The 24,828-nt window shown below is 38.1% G+C and overlaps 1 protein-coding gene across 7 annotated transcripts; it reads right to left on the bottom strand.

Annotated features, from left to right (window-relative positions):
* Positions 1-518: 518 nt before the first annotated feature.
* On the bottom strand, positions 519-7,202 carry LOC107802931 (protein FAR-RED ELONGATED HYPOCOTYL 3). Of its 7 annotated transcripts, none has more exons than XR_012695858.1 (10): positions 6,912-7,151; positions 5,324-5,402; positions 2,581-4,806; positions 2,447-2,503; positions 2,246-2,314; positions 2,098-2,166; positions 1,938-2,037; positions 1,815-1,862; positions 925-1,004; positions 519-837 (listed from the first exon to the last, which is right to left on the bottom strand). XR_012695858.1 is itself a non-coding variant. In XM_016626512.2 (10 exons), the coding sequence occupies exons 3-9, from the start codon at positions 4,759-4,761 to the stop codon at positions 948-950; spliced, it is 2,550 nt and encodes an 849-aa protein (XP_016481998.1). In that variant the 5' UTR covers positions 4,762-4,806; positions 5,324-5,402; positions 6,912-7,152; the 3' UTR covers positions 519-837; positions 925-947. The 7 variants fall into 7 exon arrangements, 4 of the variants coding, with proteins under 4 accessions (XP_016481998.1, XP_075079585.1, XP_016481999.1 ...); XM_016626512.2 differs by having other exon boundaries at positions 1,938-2,006; positions 6,912-7,152; XM_075223484.1 differs by lacking the exon at positions 6,912-7,151 and adding an exon at positions 6,617-6,894 and having other exon boundaries at positions 1,938-2,006.
* Between the last annotated feature and the right edge of the window lie 17,626 nt (positions 7,203-24,828).

The raw sequence follows: 24,828 nt of genomic DNA, 5'->3' as shown, positions 1-24,828 counted from the left end.
CCAACTCTGATAATATTTAGAAGACTTGATATTTTTACTATGCATATTAACACCCTATAATTTGGCAAGGATTAAAAAAGAAAAGAAGATAAATAGCTTCCATCCATATGTGATGTTTCTCCTTTTAATGAAAAAAGTTTTCCTTGGCAATTTTCTTTTGATAATCGTGGTGTCCAGGCCAGCTTGCGCACATCTAGACTAATTCCACGGAATACCTGCCACCTCTCACCAATAACATTTATCTAAAAAGACATTTATCAAAAATCTATTTTCCATCGTAACAAACACACCATTGGGTTGAACATACTTGATATTTGCACCACCAAACATTAGGTACAAATAAGCTTGTTCCAAAGAGGGATTTCCATGCATCAATAAATGCTGTTAAAACAGAGGCAATATTTTTTCTTCGTCCACATTCTGTTATGTTTCTGCTCAACCAGATTGAAGGAAACATTAACAAGCTGATTTATCACCAAAGAAAAGAAAAAAGTGAAGATCAAAAAGCACTGCCTACATTTACAACTCATTTGCTTAACTTGAAATAATGTGTACCTCTTCACCTCAATGATCTTTAATTGCTGTAACTAATACATCCCACAACAGCCTTTACAGGTTAAATTAACTTAGAGCTGTTTTTACTCATCTAGCTCTAATATCAAATTGAAGGGAAAGATTTAAAAGCTAATTTATCAACAATGAGAAAAGGTAAAAAAGTAAGAAGCACTGCCTACATTGATCCCTTTTATTTTACAAACAAACACTAAAAAGATTCTTCCTGTTGGCTGTACTTTCAACAACAGCCGGTAATGCAAGTTGAAACATATCCACCCTTTCCTGGTAACGAAAGAACCCCATCATTCAATAATACGTCCGACTTGAATACATCTGTAATAACATCAACAAAATGGAAAAAACATATACCTAATTGATTATGAAAATGATGCTCAAGGATGTCTGGATGCTTCGTCGTGCAATTGAGCAGATCTTACATTGGGTTCGTCCTGTCAACATTAAGGAAAGCCATATTAGTCCAGCACAAATGGATCGGAATTGCGCTTAGCTAGAAATTCCGGAGGGTCAGCTGGCGCATGGTTCGTAACTTGCTGAATTATATGCTCGTCCCTCTACCCTTCTCCACTTAAATACCAGGCCTTTATCTGCAACATGGTTCAACCTCGTGCGCTTAACTCACACATCTCATTGCGCTCTTACCAGTTACCACTACACCTGTTCTTTTTCTAACTGACCATTTTATTAGTAAATCTTAACTTTAGAAAAACATTAACCACAAAAATAAAAGGAACAGATAAAAAATGTTTTGAGTTCTTTAAATGATTATGAACCCCACCCCCTGCACACCTGATTGGCCTTATTTTTTGCTAAATAAAAGTTGACTCATTCCTTGATTTGGTCCTTCCCAAATTTTTGACCGATTTCGCTAAGATGGAACTATTTCCTTCACCTAATACTACATTTGAAACCTATAGTATTTCAAAAGTAACATAAGATCCACTATTTTTATCTTTGTAAAATCTCAAACTCAGAAAAAGTAACATTCATCTTCACTGATGAGTCAATTTCTAACTCTCTGGTCTAAAATACAAGATTATCTATAATTACCTTTAAGCCCTCCATACTAGATTAAATTAGTATACTATTAGATCGGGAAGGAAGGAGTTACCAACATAAACTACATATTAAATGTATATAATAATCTGAATGCAGCAATTATTTTCGCAAAGTCGACTTCCCTGATAAATAGCAACAACAAAAATTCTATTCAATTGATGTAGGTATGTAGCAATACAAACCCGAATGCCATATGGGAAACTTGGAGCGCGAAAAAAGTCCATTTGCCCCTGCAACAATAAACCAAAAATGTAATAAGATTTTTGGTTGATTTGCCTCAAGTTCTAGAATAAGAGACTATGTACCAGCCCATGCATTGTTGGCTGAGCACCATAATAGCCATCATGTGTAGGAGCTATAGAATTCAACTGTCCCTACAAATTACAAAGCAAGAAAACAACAGAACTGTTATTGTAATAGTATCAATTTTTCCAGTCTTAAAACTGTGAACTTGCCAAGACATACAAGGCCCTGAATAGTCTGTTGGTTTCCATAGTAGTTATCCCGAGTTGGTGCCATTAAGTTCAACTGTACCTGCAAAAGAGCAGTAACAACTTTAAAAAATCACCATTACAGATGTATTAGAAACATTCAAGATACACGCAGATCATACCATTCCTTGAACACTTTGTTGTGGTCCAAAATAACCATCAAGAGTCACAGGTCTGGAGTTCAATTTGTCCTGCAGCAGAAAGATGAATGAACTAAATAAGAAATCGGAGATGACTAATAAAATTAAAAAGTTAAGCTTCAAGAGCACAGGTAATGTAAATCAGATAGCAATAAATAAAAGTAATTAGGTATCAGAGCAAACCATTTGTTGCAAGCTGTCTGCTGCCCCAACAGCCATAACATCTGGCTCCGAGTTCACCTGCAGAACCAGGAGATATTCATAAGATATCATATAATACAAAAGCAGCATTCCCATGATTGCTCTTCACAATATACCTTCCGTTTCTTAGTAAAACTATTCTTCTTCTTGTTTGTCTTGCTCATACTCCTACTTTGGTTATCGTCTTCAACACAGAGAAGACCAGGAGCTGATGATGTGCCAGCTTCTAAAATATTCTTATTTGAGTTATTAAAGGTCACGCAACTCCCAAAAGCATCATCAAGTGCACGAAGAGCAAAACTATAGCTCTCTTGGGATAATGACCCTTCTTCACTCAATTTCATCGCCCTATAGCATAGCTCATTATATCTCTGGACTCTTGACTGCACATCTTCAGATCCATCTGTCATAGAGTACTTGCTCTTGGCATCTTTTGTCCATCGCTTCAATATATAGTGTAATGGGATAGAGGAAACACCACATATTTGGAGAACTATCAATGCATGTCTACAAAGGTAGCCTTTAAATTCAAACAAATGACATACACAAGATATTTCTGACTTCACTTCATTCAATGTAACAATGAAATCTTGATCCTTCTCATAATCTTTAACTCCAAATGTTATGGTTGTCTCATCTTGCTGCTCTCTTTTAGGAATACAAGCAACTGCACCCAAAACCTCAGCCTGAAATTTCTTAAATACAGCATGTGTATAAAGCCCTGCCACATGCTTCTCGAATGGTGATGGAGATTTCAAAGCAGGTTGTTTGTTCCATGTATCAGAATCTGCTTTTGCCTCCTCCTCATACCTATCTTGTAATATTGTTTCATATTGCTTTACAAACTCCGGGACAGTGGTTTTCTTATGTACATATTTGTCAAAGAAAGAGTTCACACTCTCTGATCGTTGAACCGTTGACATTCCCGCTAAAAATGCATCTCTCATAAACATAGGGATCCATTTCACACGATCTTCATAGAGCAAATGAATCAATTCAGCTTCTCTGAGATCAAATCTATCAACTAGTTTTCTCCACCTCTTTTCAAACTCCTCATCTGTCGATGACCTGTAAATACATTTCTCAAACTTTGCCATAAACTTTTCGTTCTGTTTAATGACATGATTCAGTGTTTCGGACACCTTTCCCAGGATATGCCACATACAGAAATAATGGAGGGATGATGGCAAAGCCTCTGAAATGACTGACTTCAACACCTGGTCATGATCTGTGATCACTGTCTTGGGAGCTTGACCACCCATTGCCTTCAACCATGTCCGCATTACCCAAGAAAATGTTGTTGCACTCTCATCAGAGACCAAAGCGCATCCAAGTAGCATGAACTGATAATGCTGATTGACCCCAACAAAAAGAGCCAGGGGCATTTTGTACTTGTTTCTGATGTACGTAGTATCAAAAGACACAACATCACTGAAATTTGCATAGTCATGCCTGGCTTTGGCATCAACCCAGAATAAGTTCTTCACACGTTGATCTTCACCCACATCAGCAGCATAAAAGAAGTTGGAATTAAGACTTTGCATCTGAATGAAAAACTCCAGCAAAACGTTTATGTCTCCCCCTTCCATTGCTGAATTTCGACCTTTCTCAAATGGACCTTTAGAGTCACTTTTCAGACCAACTACATTTTTGTATTCAGCAAACTGTCTTGCCATAGCGGCATACATCCTTCTTGTTTGTTCACTGACAGCTTGGGCAGGTAAAAGTTCATGATTATGTTCTTTCTCGAATCTATGAATGATCCATTTCCCATCGGGTCTTCTTTTCACATGCATACTTGCTTTGCAATCTGTCTTTGCACATGCTCGCCGACCAGTAGCATTTTCTGGATCCTGCTTGTTCCCTTGTCTACTACGTGGTCGATTTGCAGACTTCTCATATTCCCGTTTCGTTCCATACCTAGAACATGCAAATTTTGCATCAATGAATTCCCTTGACGTCTTTGAGCGACGGCTGTTTTGTATGGCTGTATTGAATCCCATTGACCGAGCATATTCTTGATAAAAGGCATAAGCTTCACCATGGGACTCAAATTCCATGCCAGCCAGCGGTTCAAGGTTTACATCCTCCTTAAACTCTATGATATTTTCTACGGGGGTGTTCATATCGCCTCCATCTTCTGCATGCATCTTCTCTTCAACAACAACCAGCATCCCATGCATTCCATCATCACTGTGCATTTTTTCTTCATTGTCAAGCATATTTATAATTCCATTTTGTTCTTCTTCTTCTTCCTTATCATGATCTCGAGAAGGCAGCCGAAGATCTATATCCATGCTGCTAAACAACTGAAAGCCTATGGATTTCTCTTGTACTGATACCTGAACGTCAAGAAACAAACACGGGAAAGCTTGTCCAGTGAGAGGTTACAAAAACATAGAAATAATTCTTTTTCAATAAGCACAGAAAGATACAATAAATAGCCCAAAACATCTCTCTCTCCACATTCCACCACTCTTCTAAGTCTAATCAGACTTCAAAAATTGTCGATGACTAACTTGTGAATCCATCAATGTTTCAGGTTTCACTAAGTGGCCTAAATATCAGAAAACTTTGAGCTCCAAACCATCATATAAATTTAAACAAGCCAAACCATTTATCACGCTGCCACAGCTCATACATTACGATGACATTTATCAGCTAGCACACAAAAAGTGATCTTATGACACTTTTCACGGATAGAAATCCATAACATGAAGGATATGCATCAATCTCTGTCTACTTGAAGAGGAAGAAGCCTGGACCACATCCAATCCACCAGAGATTTGATTAGTGGATACAAAAGGCCTTCGTCCAAATTTAGACAGAAGTGCAAACCTATATAAATGTATACTCCACCTGCAGGTGTAAGCGACTCAAATTGCAGCTTTCAGTCCATATATCAACAGTGCTTACTTGAAATCCAACCACATCCAACCTGCAGATTACACAGAATAAGCTCACTCCCCATCTCATTGATGCAAGCAATTAGCCTTGCCCCCTCCCCTCTCATGCAGTCCTCTATGAGCCACTTGAGTGAAGATACATACTACCTCCATTTCATTTAAGGTTGTTGACTGCGCACGAAGTTTAAAAAATAAAGGAAGACTTTCGGAACCTGTGATCTTAAAAATTGACATTTTTCTGGTTATAAAAGCATGTCATTAATGGTACAATGGGAAGTTCAAAGTTAAATTGTTTGTAAATATAGAAAGCTGCCATTCTTTCTAAACAGACTAAAAAGGAAAGAGTCCACATAAAATGGAAAAGAGGAAGTATCATTCAATGGTCTAAAATGACAAAGTGTTAAAACCCCAGTCTCCCATGGTCCATTCTAGCTTCACAATCACTAGACCACAACCTTGGATGCTTTTCTTGCAACCATTACTTTCAATGAACAGAAAGTCAAAGCACAACTTGCTTTGATCTCAATCAAAAATTCACACTTTTTGCCGCCAAGAAACGAAAGAAAATGGATAAACAGATGTATAAACAAGTCCATACATCAGCAAAGTCTGGATAAACAGATGTATAAACAAGTTCATATAACAGCAAAGTGATATGGGTAAACAGATGTCTAAACAAGTCCATATAACAGCAAAGTGATATGGGTAAACAGATGTCTAAACAAGTCCATATAACAGCAAAGTGATATGGATAAACAGATGTATAAAAAGTTCATTATCGCTTAACTAAAATTCAAGACTTTCTGTTCTAGTAAGTCTTTGGATATTGAGAGGCCGAGTTTGCACATATAAATCTATCAAAGCTATATGGTGCTATAAATGTTAGTAATAAGGAGGAAGAGAAAGGTATCCCCAAAAAATATAAACCGAATGTTCACGTTTTTATCCTTGTTTATACTCGAGTGATGATTCCCACTGCTAACTACAAAGATGTCTTCACAAAATCTGCAGCACTAATTGGGTTTTCAAAGAAGGAACTGTTTTAATTTGCCAACTACTTCTCCAAGTTTCAGCAGGGAACTAGGTTATTCAAAATGATGCTTCTCTAACTACATAATCCTGAAGATCGTTAGATTTTTGTTTTTCTGTAACTTATTTTAGTTGTAAAGTTAACCACTACCTCATCTTCCCCAATTTCCATTCACTATTCATTTAATTCAATCATATTGTATCATTTTTTTTTTACCTCAGGAGCTAAGTGCAATTGTCTGATCTTGATAAATTGCATTCACTTCATTTACGTTGATTGCAACATTAAGTAAACTACGCAAATGAATTAAACAGAAATAACATTATCATAATTCAAATGAATTAAACAGAAATTACAAAAACCATGAACATCATAAAAGAACCAATACAATGAATTTTGTCTTAGTAACAGTTCATAACAAATGTTCATCGTAATATGAAGGATGAAGGGGGAAGGGGGGGGGGGGGAAGAAAAGAGATTGAAAGAAGCGAGACAGTGGAGGTAGAGGTACCTGTTCTGTTTCTCTTTTCTTTGTTTCTTTCTCACGCACGCACGCACACACACACTCTGGATCTGCGATTCTGCAACTGCAAATTCACGCGATGCCCTTTGGCGAGTGGAGTTCCTTTTTTTCTATGATTTAGGGTTTGTGGAAGTCCTCTCCCCTTCTCGCCCCCGCTTCTTACCTACGCCACTGCAGCGCGTGATTTTTATTTTCTTTTCTTACATTTTTTTACCCAATCGATGCACCAAAAAACAAAAAGAAAAAGGTGTCTAAATAAATATGTAAATATTGTATTCTAATATTTAAAGCGTATAATTTGTAATTTGTACAATGACAAGTGATAACGTATTTACATGAGGTTAAATTTTGATGTTACATCATGTGCAAATATCACACTTTCCAATCAAAAGATAGAGAATTTGGAATACCTTGGTCAAATATCTATTTTTTCAATCTCAATCCATGCGTTGATTTTGTAATCTTTTAATAATTTAGAAGTTTACAATAAGCCCAACACGTGGCAATATTAAATATTCTTGAAAACTTGTAGTTAAGGTGTAAATACTTGACTCTACAAATAATATAATCATATAGGAAAAAAAAGATAAACAATAACAACATACCCAGTATTATCTTACATCGTGGGGTCTGGAATGATAGTGTATGTAGACTTTACCCCTACCTTTTGAGGACAAAGAGTCTGTTTTTAATAGACCATCGGCTAAAAAAACAAATAAAGTGTCAATTAATTATAAATATATGTCAAATGTTAAGTAAAAAAGACATCATAAGTACGTCTTCATTTGCAATTTTGCACATTTATCAATTTATTTATTTTTAATCATCGAGGGATGTGACGAGACGGATGAAATCTTTAATCAGTGATTTTCGGTTCGAACTCCAAATCTTACACATGGATCTGCTCTCAAGTAGCTTCTAGGCAGGACTACTGATGGAAAATTAATTATAGTTCTATCATATTCTATATATCATGTGTTGAAGCGAAGAAACCTCTAGTGTTTGCTTGTTTCGATCCTCCACGAACCTTGCAGTTTGTGGTGGTAAAATGGATAAAAGAAAACAGTTATCCATCCATATTATTCATTAAAAATAAGTTAAATAATATAATTTTTTAAAGGGATCAAATATGGATAAAACAACATATTATCTAATTAGAAAATGGATAATCAATGGATAACTAATGGGTTTAGCTTTTATATTTGTAAAACCTCAAATTGAAGGTTCTTTAAATTTGGGATACTAGGAATTCATCCAAAAGTAATTAGATTCAAGAAGCCATAAATAATATGGATATTCATACTATCTGTCAGCTAACCCATTTTTATCCTTATTAAATATGGGTCAGGTTAGATAATTTATCCGTTTTTGCTTTTGCCTTTTTGACTCATCCCATATCCAACTCGAATCGTCCATTTGCCACCCTTACTTGCAGGAGTCTGGAACCAAAATGTAGTTCTTTTGGACTCAAAGAACCAAAATATGTTTAAAAAAAATGGACACCATAATATATATAATGCCCTAGCATACCACACTATACCATAACGGTCGTTTGTCCGTTAAGATATAGCGCAGTGTAATAACATGCTATATTTGAAATAAAAATGGGCGGGAAGGTATAGCGCGCATATATACCACGCTATAGTATAGCGTGTTATATATGCACGCTATACCTAGATAAAAAAGCATGCAGGTCTCCTTCACCACCAAACCAGTAAACTCCCCCCCCCCCCCCAACCCCAATTAGAAAAATCTAACCAGAGGTCCCCCCCTTTTTAACCAGAAAAAAACTCGGTTGGAGCCCATCGGTCCCACAAAAAGTATAAATTCTCGATCCCACATCTTAGCTAAGGTGTTATCTTGTAGTGGGTTGCTCGTTTCGGTTCCAAATCACCAAATCTTTAAGTTTCAACAAAATTAAAATCGAGGTATTCCGACTTAGTTTTTGTTAAAACTCATGTATAAAAAATGCCTATTAGTTATTTTTTACTGTGCTCTATGTTATTTCGTGATTGTTTTACGATTTAATTAATTTGTTGTTTTTTATCCGGATTATATTACTAGTGTGCTAAAAAGATTAGTAAAATAGAGAAAATGTTATTAGTTGTTAAAAAATATTAATTAGTTACTTTTTATTGTGGTATATATTTTTGTGATTGTGTTGTCATTAAATTAATTTGTTATTTTATCCGGCTTAGATTATTTATTTGATAAAAAACTAGTAAAATATGTAAATTGTTATTTTAGGAATAATTAATCTTATTTAGATGTTATTGTTGTACATATATGAATATGTGACTTTAGTAACCAGTAGTGGTATCTTGTTCCCTAATGTAGTGCTCGTATTTGTAATGTAGTGCCCTTTTAGCGTATTAAAATGTAGTGTTATTTAGCGTAGTCTTTGTAGTTATTGAAATTAATCATTTAATTATTTGTTAAACCCAAAAATATCTAAAAAGGCTGATAGTTCAAACAAAAACTCTCTCGAATTCTAGTCAACAAACGTAAGAAAATAACATCAGAAAACAATAATATTTGTCAAACTAAGTATTGTTATATGAATATTAATAATTAAATTTCATAATTAATTATTTAATTTTATTATAGTCAAAAATAGGTGAGTAACAAATAAACATATAAAATAATAAACTAACATATAAAATAACAAACCTGTTGAGTAATAAATTGGAAAAGATTTCTCATCATGAACACAAGAACATTGGATACCTTGGTGCTACTTGGCCTCAAATATCGAGTCCGGAACCAAAATGTGATTTATTTGGACTCACACTAAGTATTGTTATATGAATATTTAATAATTAAATCATGTATAGTTATGAAAATTAATTATTTATTTTATTATAACCAAAAATAGGTGAGTAACAAACAAACATATAAAATTATAATATAGAAAATGTATCAACCTAATTAAAAATATATAAAAATATTGAATAAATTTTAATATTAAATATATTACAAGATATTTAAAGATGTTAAGAAATGAAAAAATAAAAATACTTTAATTAATATTGTTCAATTTACAGTAGTCGTCATGGAGGTTCCGCATATGCATCCCGGACCTGCCTCGCTAGAGCTACTGTTGTTGCAGGCCAAGCATAGGTCTTCGTAGATATGGGAGAGGTAGTTATTGGCCCAGACGTTCCATGTTAGATGAGTAGACGATATGTGGGACTTTCTTAGGTCCCACCATCTCCATCCCTGTATAGTCAGACGCCTTCAGGATACGGGTTTCTGTAGGATTATTGAGATCAGCCGGTTGTAGTTGGATTGGTCGTTGATCGCGACTTTGATAGAGCGGTGGCGACCGGAGACGCACATATTTCATTTACCCATTGACGAGGCTACTATCACGCTTCAAGACGTGGAGGTTCTGTATGGGCTACTGGTTGATGATCATCATGTAGCTCTACCGCATGCATTATATAGGATTGTAGTACCTGGAGATGTTGTAGCGGCTCACCGGTTTCTAGCCAGCGGAGGAGGCTGCATTGGTTGGGGCTAGTCGTCTACAGTTGACGCCCATCCGGCTGCATCTGGAGGCGATGCATGCAGATATTACGGATGATACACCGGATCTTCATATTAACCGGTACACGAGATTGTTGATGTTGCATATGTTTGGAGGGGTATTGTTCCCAAACACTTCGGGAAACCTAGTCAGCTTGAGATTTCTTCATCATCTTGAGCGGCTAGATGATTTACCTGGTTACAACTGGGGTGCAGTTGTTCTTGGTTACTTGTACAGGCAGATGTGCTAGCATGGGCACCCAGTGCGACATTGCTGGATTTTTGCCGCTGCTGCAGGTGAAAACATAGTCAATTATTTTCATGATTATAACATACATAGTAAAAATATACCTTAAATTTTATGTCCACATTGTATATTAGGTTTGGGCCTGGGAGCGATTCATATAGTTGTAGCCACCTCTACCATCCATCGCTCCGGGTGCACCACCTCTACCGTTTCTCCCTTTAGCTAGAAGGTAGGTTGATAGGCGTGGCTACGGACGCAAGTTCGAGGCTTGGCATAATCTCCCCTATTGTAGGGATTTGTTGGATTTTCTAGAGGACATGCAGGTAAAGGTATACTTAAGTTTACTTGGCCTGGCTTTATATGTGTTGCGTATACTTACAATTCCTATTTTTACTTAATAGTTCATTTGGAGGTCATACATCGACGAGCTGATAGCTGGTTTGCCCAATTATTGCTTGACCGACCGACTTATATGGAGCTCTTCCATCCCGTTGATGTGTCTCGATATTGTCTAGCATCATGCCACCGAGCGAGTCTTTCACCAATTTGGTCGAACGCATCTTGTACCTACTCCGCCCGCTTGGCATAGTACACATTACCAGCGGGATAATCGTTCTAGGGTTGACCAGGCATATGAGGCATGGCTAGATGTCACGACCCAAAATTTAATTAATCGTGATGGCACCTAACCCAACCCGTTAGGTAAGCCAATTACCCACTATCCAATTCTAATAATAATTATTAAAGCAATTTAAGAATGTACCTAATTAAATTCGGTATGGTTCGGTTTTTCTCCTTTCGGTTTCAATTTATTCGGTTTGATAACTTCAGTTTGAATACTAACTAGTGCATAGAGTCATAGACTATAATATTCTAAATTAAAGTACTCAAAAGTACAAACAAAACATATTTGTTGACAAAAGTTTTGTCCAAAACTAGCAACTATCAACCTAGAGAGAGAAAATTGTACATAAAAGAATACATTTGATCATTAGAAATGTCTTGTTACTTACTTAGAGTTAATTGATGAACTTAAAGAATAACGAAAAGTAAAATTTTAGATTTTAATATTTATGTTATAATTAATAAAATGTGTATTGTGTAATATAATATATATTTCGGTACGATATCGGTATTTCAGTATTTCATTTTAAAATACCAAATACTATACCTAATACCAATATTTTTTAAAACTTAAACCAAATACCATACCGAATACCAAAAATATCGAATACCAAATGCCAAAATTTTTGGTTTCGGTATGTAATTTGGTATTTACCAAATTATGCAAAGCCCTACCTCCACCTGAGTGTATGGATGGTGAGCATGAGTATATGGGCTGGTACCGCAGCGTTACCCGACTTTTCGTCGGGAATCCCGTTCATCGTATTGGCGGTCGGTACGTCCCATACGCTGGGAGGCATGAGGCACTCGTATGTTATTTGGTATACTTACTTATAACGTTAAGCTAGTGTTCCGTAATTAATACTTTACATGTTGTGCAGGTTATTGGCCTACATCTATTCTACCAGTTGGGACTGCGATGCAGCAGCATACCGGTGAGGGAACGGTCCTTTGCACGAGTATGGCCGGCAGGTTACAGATCTAGCTACATGGATATTGAGGCGAGCCCAGGATGATGAGCGCTTAGGATACGAGACTGATTATGTGCTGCTAGAGCAGTACTATCGCGGGCCAAAGTGGAGCATGAACGTGGTCGACGTGGCAGGCATGCCCGGAAAGGTAGGGGTGTCCCACAAGGTCGTGGGGGTCGGCGAGGAGGTGGTCCCAAGCAAGGGGGTATTGAGGCACTTGCTGAGGATGTTGGAGTTGATCAGCTGGGTGACCACCCTGAGCCAGACCATACTCCTAGTGATATGTCATCATTCAGCCTTTAGCTTACTCCAAGGACTTCGCAGGTGACCTCGTCAACTCCATTATTAATCGTGGGTACAACCATTACGTGACAGGAGTGGGATCAGTATTTTTCTGGTCCTCTAGAGCCATCGACGGTTTCTAGTGATCGTCCTACACGAGATGTGGATAGTGGGCGTTGACTGAGTTATGGCTTATCATCGAGGGATGCTGAGGATCTTTCACAGGATTTGGTTAGTTTTGTATTACTATTATTCATATTTGTTTTTATCTCATTGATTAGTCATAAATATCTAAATCATTTTTAAGGCATCATCCTCGCCTGTCACAGAGGCCACTTTGTGCGATATTGACATGCCTGAGTCGAATAATTATATTCAGGAGCCTGCTGAGACTATGGTAAGACAATTTAAATTTTTATAGCTAACATGTACATTACTAATATATATTTTATATACTAAAATAACTTATTATTATGTAGGTTATTGCTGGACCGATGGCCCCTTCTACCGAGCCTGCCAGCCTTACTAACGATCATGCTACAACGCATCCTCCGATAAAGAGGCGACGTGATGAGGATGATCCTAATAGTGTAGCCGGACGGGATGGGATGCACCTCAGGCCAACCAATGCTTTAAAGCATACAGGTTGTGGGACACATTGACATTTTTTGTGTGCATATGACATTCAGTAAATAATAGCAACATTATTTATGGTTTATATTATTTGCGCATGTATTTTTATTTCTCGGGTTATTTATTAGTTTAATACTATAACAAAAAAATAAACATAGCAACTTAACATAATTTAAATTCGGTACAACTAATAAAAATATATGACACGGAAAACATAAAGATAAAATACTATAGTCAACATATACATATGTTTGTTTTGTCAATATCGTCCATTATTCTCTACTTCAACCACTTAAATTTCTCTTCCAACCTATTTTTTTCTTCTTCAGCCTCTTTTAGTTTCTCCTTCACTGCCGCAAGTTGTTGTTGTTGTAGTTTAAAGATCTAGAGTTCGTATTCACCAGTTATATTCCAAACATAGTGCAAATAATGTTTGTAGTATTCCTGGCTAATGGGTTCATCATACCAATTTTTCCAAAACAATAACTTACAAGTTGTTGACATATCCAGCGTCTGTGCCCCACATTACTATTTGACCAACATGGCTTCAAAATTGCAAATTTGCCACAATAACACCTTGGCACGTCATTGCGTCCAGACAATTTGTAATGCAAGAAAAATAAAAAAATTATGGAAAGTTTTTCTATTTGTATTGGTTAAGAACAAATAATAACTAAAATGCGTTAGGTTTTATAGGCAAGAAAATACACATAATGTGGTATTTCACCGCGCTATGTTTCGCATAATAATAATTCTTTAGGGTACAATACAGCTTTTCCAGAAGATAGCATTTGCAGAATAATAGCTTTTTCAGGTCGACAAGATAATACACATAACGTGGTATTTCACCGCACTATGTTTCGCGTGATAATAATTCTTTAGGGTACAATACAGCTTTTCCAGAAGATAGCATCTTTTTCAGGTCGACAAGATAATACACATGATGTGGTATTTCACCGTGCTATGCTTCGCTTGATAATGATTCTTTCTGTTATAAGATAGCTTCTTAAACTGAACCAAGTCATTTTGTATTTCAAAGACCTTTTGAATAAACATTACAATATCCATTTAAAAAATTCCATTAACATTTAACAAGTAGTTCAAAAAGAGGCAAAAAGGTGAAGGTAGTTCAACATTTCCCTATGGAACACCTCTTAACACTATCGATCCCTACCTTGAAAAAAAATATGCTAGGTTGCTACACTGACTTTGTTGATGACAAGTGGTATGGTGTTCCACGTACCTTGAAAAATAAGCCTATCAATATACACACTGATCTAAAAGTTGCAGGGCACATTATTGAGGGCGAAGCGCATTCTACAAAGCCTGAAGGTATGCAAATTTTGGGCGAAAAACTATAATGGGTTCCCCTTTACTCAAAACGGTGTGATTACAAAGTACTATATTGCTGGCATGGGCTTGTTGTGCCATAAGCATTGTCTGCAACCTTCCAAACAAACACACACAAAGATGAACTAGAAGTGATTCAGCATTTGACGAAGAAGATTGTAGAGATAGAAAAGGCACTAGATGTTCATCATGCAATGGATAATCTTAACTTCCTGGGAGGAATGAAGGATCAGTACTGGGATTTGTTAGAAAATGATAAATTGCATAGAGACAATGATTATCCTGTTTTTCCAACAGTTGTCGAGTGGGAGTGACTACTTAAGTTTCTACCATAGACATTGGACGTAGGAGTCCCATATTGTTGTAGAAATCAAGCAAATGGTCTTCTTCGTGATAGCGATCTGGGTCCCGAAGGGTACGTACACGATGTTGACGGAGAAGATGAAGACAATAACAATGAAATAGTACTAGAAAGCGACAATAATGGCGAATGATAATTGTTTTTTTTTCTTGGAGTGTATGTTAAATTGTTGTACTGAAGTATTAATGCTAAATATCAATAAGACTTAACACCAATGGAAACATAATTTTATTTCATACATTTTACAAGATGAACGTGTGCATACACTTATTACAACAAATTATTGAAATAAAACATTACGGGTATCCTTGATAATTGGTCACATTGGATGAACTTTCACCGGGAGCTAAATTACCACCGCTACCCAAACCAGCTGAAGGACATTTATGATGGTTGTGTCCTATTTGCGAGCATATGCCATATTTACGCACATAAACGGTATCACCAACATCCATTTGGTTCCATATACGCGTTCTTTTTTGCACTTGTCATTGACGCAAATACTCCTTGTTACACACAATTTTAAATGGTTCTGACGACCAATAACGCTCAGCACCCATTGGCTGCAACTGTCCACTATAGGTGTTTAAGGTGCACCCATTGACGCAAATACTCCTTAGGTGCAACACTATTTTCTTTATCAACGTACCTTGTTGCGGCCGAAACCTGTATGTTAAAAGCACTTCATGGCATGTGAGCACTGCATATGATAGATGGACCATTTCCTACAGGAGCATAACCTTCTGGATTCATTGACTCTGTATGTATTATTTCCCCGATTGTGATGGATAGCGGTGTGAACTTCAAAAATATTTCGCTCGTTGCGATACTGCAAAATAAATGCCAATGTGCTCGCTTTCTGTATTTCTCAAATCTTTTCATTGGTATTGGCATAAATTCAACACCCATTTCCATCAATGACGCACCTCTAGCCCTTTCAACGAACCTCTCCGCCATCTGCTTGAATGACATCCGCATCATGGTAGTGATAGGCAATCCACGTGCAGACTTTAATAACCCGTTGAAAGACTAACATATTTGTAGTAAGAGTTCCCCATATTCTGCCACCATCCTCATGGAAAGTCCACTTGTCAAGCTCATGTCACATCAACCACCGATAGGCTCTGTGGTCTTCCTGCCTGATCAATTCCATTCACCTCCTGAATTTACACTCTTGGTGATCTGTTGCAGCCATCCACATTAAATTATGAAAATACTTGTTGGGATATGCTTTCTGAAAATTAGCCTTTAGGTGCCTCACACAGTAATGGTGGTAGGCATATGGTTCTTGCTATGCACGCAAATTCTGGACATAACTTAAAATATCACCATGACGATCAGATATTAGACAAATACATGAACGATGTCTGACAACATGCTCCTTCAAGTGGTTCAAAAACAGTGTCCACGCCTCTTGCACAAATAGCAAAATCTAGGGGAAATATACTTCCATTATCATCTACTGCAACGACGATCAACAACTTAATATCATACTTTCCATAGACATGAGTGCCGTCTATGGATATTACCGGCCGACAATGCATAAAACCATTAATTGCTGGTTTATATTCCCAAATAAATATCTGAATATATGTTATGGTATTCCCGGACTCCGCTTAAGCTTCCATTCAACAACATTCCTGGGGTTAAAGTGTTGCAATGCAGCCATGTACCTGGGTAGAGATACAAAAGACTTATCCCATTAACATAAACAATTTCAAACGCATGTTAGCACCCGAAAAATGCCTTTCTTTTGGTAATGGTACACCCATATTCCTAGTGGACAGATGTTATACACTCTTTGATCTTATACCTTATGGACGCTTCAATGTATGGAATCAAGACAAGAGAAATAAAGTCAACATTCAAGTTAAAATGATTCCCACTGAATGTATCCATTTCACAATTGTTGGTGCTAATGTATTTACTTACAACCCACATATTTGTTTTCTGCTTCCTCGCATGTAGCATCTAATTACAACCCGTAAACCATCTACGTCAAATAACCTTGTATACATCCAGAGATGACTCATGAACCTCTATTTCTCATGACATTCTTTTATGTTGTACATTCGCACAACCATGCTTAGGTGCGCTTTATCAGGAAAAAGCATGCCCTTTGACAACATCGTTGCTCTAGATTCATTCCATATTGATGTCCGAATTTCATCAAGATCCCTTGTGAGGGCATCCATATCTAACATATTTGGAAAATGATCAAAGTAGGGAATCTCCCTTGAATGAAATGGCACGTGAGACTCGTACACTCTTAGTCTAATAGGAGGTGGAGCATGCTCCCTCGTCAAATCAGGTTCAACATTCTCTTCCTCCTCATCATCACCCTCATTAGGGAAGGGTGTGGCATCTACAAACTCATTAGCATTGTTGTCATAATCATTATTCTCTTTCTGACTCTGCGCATCTGCCAGATCTCGATTAAATATGTTGTCTTCAGGCAATTACGTAAGGACAAGACCTTCAAGTTTCTCGTTTTTACTGCACAACCAATAAAATAATGAATTTATCAAATTAATTCAAACTTTACATATTGCTTTATCACTTCACTTGTAAATCATAGTGTGTTGATATCCCATGATAGACATTATCCTATTGATGATGACTCCTGGATAGACCACCATGATCCAACACACCAAAACTAGACATATTCCAACCAGACGTTGGTTCATAATTTGTAAAATTCATATCTGGCTGGTACCCTATGTGGAATATATGAGTGTTAATACAAATTCAATACGTAAAAATAAACATCGTAACACAAAGGAAAATTGAAGTTTACCACTTGGCTTGTGGATTATGTAAACTAGGGGAGAAATTATTTCCTCGCTCCTCATTAGCCCGTGGAGATAAGTTTAGATCATACCAATCTCTTTCACCGGGAACCTATTCGGAACTCCAAAATAACAACCAGATGATTGAGGGATATCCCTACTTTGCGAAACCTCATTATTGCAAATGGTTTCAGCCTTGACGTACATTTCCAACATTTTTATCACAGGAAATTCCCGGTATTCATCCGGAGTCCTCAAAAAATCTCTCAGAATTTCATCGTCGCGATGTTAAACTCAACATAACAAGCAACCTCTTGCGGAGTGACAGAATATGGATATCTTTTGGTTACTTTAATACTCGCCGAATGTTTTTTCACACTTATTTTTTTACATAACAACGATATCAATGTATCGTACTCCATTGTAAGTGGCAACTTAACATGACACTGTGGGGAACAACTATAGCTTACTGAGTTATTCGTCACCACTACCTCACCCCCCCCCCCAATATAATAAAACCCTAATTCTTCTTTCTTCAAACATTATGACAAAATGCAAAATAACTTAACGAACTAATATTTTAGAAGACTTGAAAATATTTATGAATGGATTTTTACAAAATCCTGAACCTCTTTAAATAAGGCAAAAACTAGTCTGTGGGGATACGATTATTTGAGTATAGCGCCTTAAATATGGGCGCTATACCTAGTTGAATTATTGTTATGTCAGTTAAACCTAGAAGAATTAATGGTGGGCCCACATAATATATATAGCGCTTTATATTAGGGCGCTATACCTTGTTGAATTATTGTTATGTCAGTTAAGCCAGGAGAATTATTGGTGGGTCCGCATAATATATATAACGCCTTATATTAGGGTGCTATACCTTAACGGACAAATGGCCGTTAAGGTATAGCGTGGTATGCTAGGGCGTTATATATATTATGGCGCCTAGTTTTTCCCCCCACACATTTTGGTTATGTATACGGTCAAAATTGAGCTTGCATTTTTGTATGATTAATCAAGACCGGGGCGTAGCAAGCCAAGGTTCGACCCCATGTCATATCGGACCGTGACACGAAGTTAGATTGCCAAACTCGTGTCTGAGGGACTAATCAAGATCGAGATCAGCCAAGATCGAGATCGAGCGGGATAGAGATCAGCCAAGACCGAGACCGAGCCTGCCGAGCCAAATAATGGAAAGCCAAGATATTCGTGATCGGGCAAGGATCACGAGAGAAATATCAGCACGTATCAAAAAGAAGCCAATTAATCAGCTAATCATGGGATTTTTTTATTGTATTTAGGATTGTATTAAGGGTAGGACTCCCCTACTATATAAAGGGGGTCTGATCATTTTTAAAGCGGGACATTCATGTTACATAAAGAAATATATTATCTTTCTCTTATTTTCATTATCTTGTTACTTTGTTCTTATATCAACTGAATCTTTACTTGGTTCAAGGGTGATCGAATTCGAGGGCCGATGCTATTTGATTCGTTTGGTTTGCATTTGTTCCTTTATAGCCAATTTCAATATCAATTTACGTTTTCCTTAGTTTGTGCCAAGTAAAATCACGTGTCCTTAAAATCATATATATATTCAATTATTATCCGTTTTTAGGGTAAAGAGTTTGGCGCCCACCGTGGGGATAAGGATAATAGTGGTTGCCTGGTATAAGCTTTCGTAACACACACTATTTTACACTTGTTCATTAAAGTATCTTTGATTACAGGATTAAAAAATGTTAAACTCTCAGTCAGCACCGCAACAAACTCTCAATGATGTCAACCACCATGGCGAAAATGAGAACATTGCACCAGGAAACCTTGTACCCCCTGTTGGCCTTGATGGAATTCCGATTGTAGATCCAATTGACGTTAGTTCGCATGTAGCCATCAATGAAAATTTGGTCGTCGATCCCGAAAGCAGCATCTACGCAGATGCCCGATCACCTACTCAGAGCGTACGTGGAGGTGAGGATGGTGGGATCAGCCTACGGGTGATCTTCGAAATGCTGCAGGCTCAGCAAGCAGCAATAGCGCAACTACAAAACCAGAATCACACGCCGATCAGGGTGGAACTCGAGACATCCTAGGAAATTGTACATAGGGTCAAATCTATTTCGAAGAATTCGAACGAGAAGGAATCAGAGAACAATCCTGCTATCATAAGGATGCTAACTGACAAAGCAAATCAAGATAAGGGAAAAGAAGATCGAGAAAAATAATAAGAAGGTGGAAACCTATAACTCCAGGGTCGACCAAATCCCGGAGCACCACCGATATTGAAAGGACTAGATTCCAAAAAGTTTGTACAAAAAACTTTTCCCCCAAGAGTGGCTCCAAATCCAATCTCCAAGAAGTTTCGTATGCTCGAGATTCCTAAGTATAACGGGACGACTGAGCCAAACGAACACGTCACCTCCTACATGTGTGCTATCAAAGGAAATGACTTGGAAGATGATGAGATCGAATCCGTCTTGCTGAAAATTCGAGAAGACTCTATCGAAGGGTGCTATGATATGGTATCATAATTTACCACCTAATTCTATTGACTCGTTTGCTATGCTTGCAGATTCTTTTGTAAAGCCACACGTTGGGGCCATCAAGGTTGCAAATAGGAAGTAGGACCTTTTTAAGATAAGGCAGAAGGACAACGAGATGCTCAAAGAATTTGTGTCTCGATTCCAAATGGAATGGATGGATTTACCACCGGTCAACGACAATTGGGATGTTCAATCTTTCACTCAACGTCTCAACGTTTGGAGTTCCGTAGCTTCACAGTAGTTGAAGCAGAATTTGATTGAATATCTAGCTGTCACTTGGGCTGATGTACACAATCAGTATTAGTCGAAGATCAGGGTCGAGGATGATCAATTGGGACTTCTTCTGGGTCCGTTTATCCTAACAGGCCCGTAGATAGAATCAAGAGGGACATCGACTGATACCAAGGTCAAATAGAGATCGATATCAATCATATAATAGAGACCGTAGAGGTAGCAGACTGATAACTAGGGATTCTAGTCTGTTTTATGCTCTTTTTTGCTTGAGTTTTGTACTAAAATGTGTACAAGTATTCCCCAAAAGCTAACTTGTTGTGCTTGTTTCCAGTGTTTGGGCAAAAAGGGACAAGGATGTCATAACCAGCTCAAAAAATTAGTGAAACCTGCAGAAATTCAAAACTAAGTCAAAGCAGCGCTACAACGGAAAGTCCACCAGGGACGTAGAAGACCCACCACAACCACAATCCTTTTATCGCGGTCTTTGGTGGTAAGGATTCAGAGAGTTGTCATTTTTGGAATTCAAGCTACCGCGGTCCGTGGTGATTTTATGCAGTAGTGGTGCCTCTACCGCGACAGCGGTCAGTTTACCGCAGTCCGCGGAGAAGGAGTTCAGAGAGCCTATAGTTGAGCCAAATATTGAAAACCGCGGTCCATAATGGATTTTATGTGATCGTGGTAGCCTCACCACTACAGCGGTCCATTTTCTGCTGTCAGCGGTACCTCCGTCAGGGGGCATTTTTGTCCGAAAAATTTAGCTGTGTATAAATACTTTCTTTTTAGATTTTTAGGTCATTTTACGTTAGCTGAGAACGTGAAGCGCCGTATTTGTCTATTTTGAGTAATTTTGTAGCTTACTTAGCAATTAATCTTAGTCTCTTACCTTGTAATTACAATTTATGGATTATTCTTTATCTCAATCTATGATTTCTTCTTCAATTATGAGTAGCTAAACCCATTAGCTAGGATTGTGGCTCAACCCTAGTGTGGGTATTTAATGGGTCTTTATTTTAGGGTTTAGATGTTTATGAGTGATTGTTATTTGGCCTGATTTATGCTTTCTATGTTGAATTAGTGGTTACAAACACTAATTTGTGCCTTTTTGACTTAGGCTCTTCTTGGGAAAGAGAGACTAAGTCTAGGAATTTCAGGCCAACAAGGAATTGGGATGTATTCAAGAGATTGATAGCCTCAATTAAAGGATTAAACCTAGAGATAATATTACCCTACTTGAGCCAACATTGTTTGCACAAATTGAACACCCAATTGGGCTTGGGAAAGCCAATTAGGGCGAGGTCACTCTTATTACTGAGAGGTGTAGAGTGAGTAGCTTTGTGCATTGGCTATATCATGATCCCAACTATAACATTATTTCCCTAAGTTTTAGATCCCGTTAGATGCTCACCTAGGAGTAATTCGCTTCTCTAGTGCCTCTCTACCCATTTAGAAAACCCTACAAACATATCTACTTAGATTAATTTCACACATCATTATATAAATTTAGAAGTAACAAACAAACAAGAATGATTGGAAGTGTAATCAAGAGCACTACACACTGCTAGATTAGATAGGAATCCAACTCCAAACATTGTATTAGCTCCCTGTGGATTCGATCCTGACCTTCTCGGGTAAAAGCTACATCGACCGCTCTTGCCACTCTGTAGTGGTGTAGGGTTAGACCCTATCACTTTTTGGTGCCGTTGTCGCGGAGCTAACGATTTTGGATATATATCTAAATAGTTTTATGTATTATTTTTCTTTCCTTCTGTGATACTAATTTGTGTGTGTCGCCAATTCAGGTACAAAATGGCGAACAATTACAATGACCCTCTTGGAAATGCTATTCTAGGAGAGGATGTAGATGACAATATTGATGATGAGGTACCTATAGTGCCTCAAGCTCAAAGGAGAGACCGCCAGGCTAATGATACCGCCACTTCCAAGTGCGGCTCCTCGGGTGCTTCCAAATGAAGGATATGCTAGTGCAATTGTCCCACCCCGGATCTGGGCGGGCAATTTCCAAATTACAAATGTGATGTTGACTTTGCTGGAGCAGCGAGGGTATTTCACAGGTTCTCCCCATCAAAATTCTTAAAAACATCTTAAAAGCTTCGTGGATACCTGTTGGGGAAGCAAGAAAACAAATGTGTCAGAGAATGCACTTCAGTTGAGATTGTTCCCTTTTTCACTTAGAGGGAAAGCTTTGGACTGGCTTGAAAGGATTCCCAACCATTCCATCACTACTTGGGATGAGTTGGCGGACAAGTTTATAGTAAAGTTTTTCTCGCCGGGGCATATGGAGACTTTGAGAGATGAGATTTTGGCCTTCAAACAGGAACCTAATGAACCACTTCATGAGATCTGGGAGATATATCGGACAATGGTGAAAGAATGTACGAACAATGATATAACCGAAGCAATGATTTGGCAGACATTCTACTGTAGCATTAACATGAACAATCAGTGTGTACTGAACCATCTAGCAGGGGGAAATTTTATGAACACACCTTATGATCAAGCGTGTGAGATATTGGATGAGATGGCAGATACTTCCTCAGCTTGGCAAAGTCGATCCAATGTACCACAGGGTGACCGCACTGTCATCCACTTGCACAAAGAGCTCCATGATCATGATCAGGCAATAGCAGAGTTAACTACCACAATGAACCAGATAGCGAAAGCTCAATTGCAACAGGTTCAAGCTCCTAGACAAGTAAATGTTATGGAAGGTGTCAACATATTGGTCAACAAGAGGCGACAAAGAGGTCAACAAGGTCAAGGTAGTCCGGATCAATATGACCAAGGTAGTGGTGGTTTCAATCAAGATGAGGGCTATGATGAGCAAAATGAAGAAGTGTAATATGTAAACAATTACCAAGGAAAAAGGGGCAATGATCTTAACCAACAACAACAATGGAGATCCCAAGGAAATTGGGGGAATCAAAACCAACAAGGCAATAGAAACTGAGGGAACAACAATCAAAAATTGGGCAACTAGAACAATCAGGGTAACTGGAGTGACAACAACATAAATTGGGGAGGAAACAACAACCAAGGGGGTTGGAACAATGACAATCAAGGGAATCGGGGTCAAGGCTTTCAAAGGCCTCCGATGTATCAACAACCAAACAACTCACCTCCATTTCCGTCCCAAGGTCCTAGCTCTTCAAACAATGATATGGGAAGGATAGAGATGATGTTTGAACAAATGATAAAGAAGAACGCCGACTCTGATGCCCCGTTGGCATCCCACAATACTTCAATCCAGAATTTGGAGGTTCAACTTGGCCAGATTTCACAGTCTTCGAATACTCACCCTAAGGGGTCTCTACCTAGTGATACGGTAGTAAACCCGAAGGGTGGGAACAACACAGGGCATGCAATGGAAGTGATTACTAGAAGTGGTCGAGGTGGTGATGTGAGTACCTCCAAGCAAAAGGAAATTGTGAGTGATGAGATTCAAGTGCAAGATGATGATATTCCTTTAGTTGACGAGCAAGTGAGAGAAGAGAATGTGAATGTAGAAGTAAGGATTGATATTTATGATGATGAGGTGGAGACCCAAGATGACGTGAACCCGACTAGGGAACACGTAATAGACATACCGGAAACGGTAGTGCCCAAGGCTAAGTCTCCCTTGCCAAGGCCTCCTCCACCTTACCCTCAAAGTTGCGAAGCAAAAGAATGAGAACTAATTTAGAAAGTTTATTGACATGATGAAGAGCTTATCAATCAATGTTCCTTTGGTGGAAGCTCTTGAGCAAATGCCAGGTTACACCAAGTTCATGAAAGACTTGGTGACTAAAAAGAGATCCATGGATTGTGAGACCATCAAAATGACTCACCAAGTAGGTGCAATTTTGCACTCGATGGCTCCAAAGCTTGAAGATCCTGGCGCTTTCACCATCCCGTGTACCATTGGGAGCGCGAATTTTGCAAGGCATTGTGGGATTTAGGTGTAAGCATCAATTTGATGTCTTACTCCATGTTCAAAACTTTGGGTATTGGGCAACCGAGGGCTACTTCGATGAGGTTACAAATGGCGGATAGAACTATGAAGAGGTCGCTTGGTAGTGTAGATGATGTTCTTGTTCGGGTGGACAAGTTCATTTTGCCCGCTAATTTTGTGATCTTGGACTGTGAGGTTTATTATGAGGTTCCGATCATCTTGGGAAGACCTTTCCTTGCAACTGGGAAGGCCTTAGTTGATGTGGAAGCAGGGGAACTCACCTTCCGGGTAGGTGATGAAAAAGTGGTCTTTCATGTGTGCAAGTCAATGAAGCAGCCTTACAGTACTGAAGTGTGCTCTTTTGTGGATCTTGCCACGGCAGTGATAG

This window comes from Nicotiana tabacum, chromosome 10, assembly GCF_000715075.1.
Source record: "Nicotiana tabacum cultivar K326 chromosome 10, ASM71507v2, whole genome shotgun sequence".
NCBI classification, from domain to species: Eukaryota; Viridiplantae; Streptophyta; class Magnoliopsida; order Solanales; family Solanaceae; genus Nicotiana; species Nicotiana tabacum.
This window is presented reverse-complemented; position numbering and strand designations above follow the sequence as displayed.

What these genes read in the sequence shown, in the direction of transcription:
- LOC107802931 (XM_016626510.2), bottom strand. Translation starts at nt 5,440, where the DNA reads ATGAGATGGGGAGTGAGCTTATTCTGTGTAATCTGCAGGTTGGATGTG. An exon ending in GTTTTACTAAGAAACGGAAG is followed by an intron (nt 2,504 to 2,580) that starts GTATATTGTGAA and finishes CTGGTTCTGCAG; the next exon opens with GTGAACTCGGAGCCAGATGT. An exon ending in AACAGACTATTCAGGGCCTT is followed by an intron (nt 2,007 to 2,097) that starts GTATGTCTTGGC and finishes TGTAATTTGTAG; the next exon opens with GGACAGTTGAATTCTATAGC.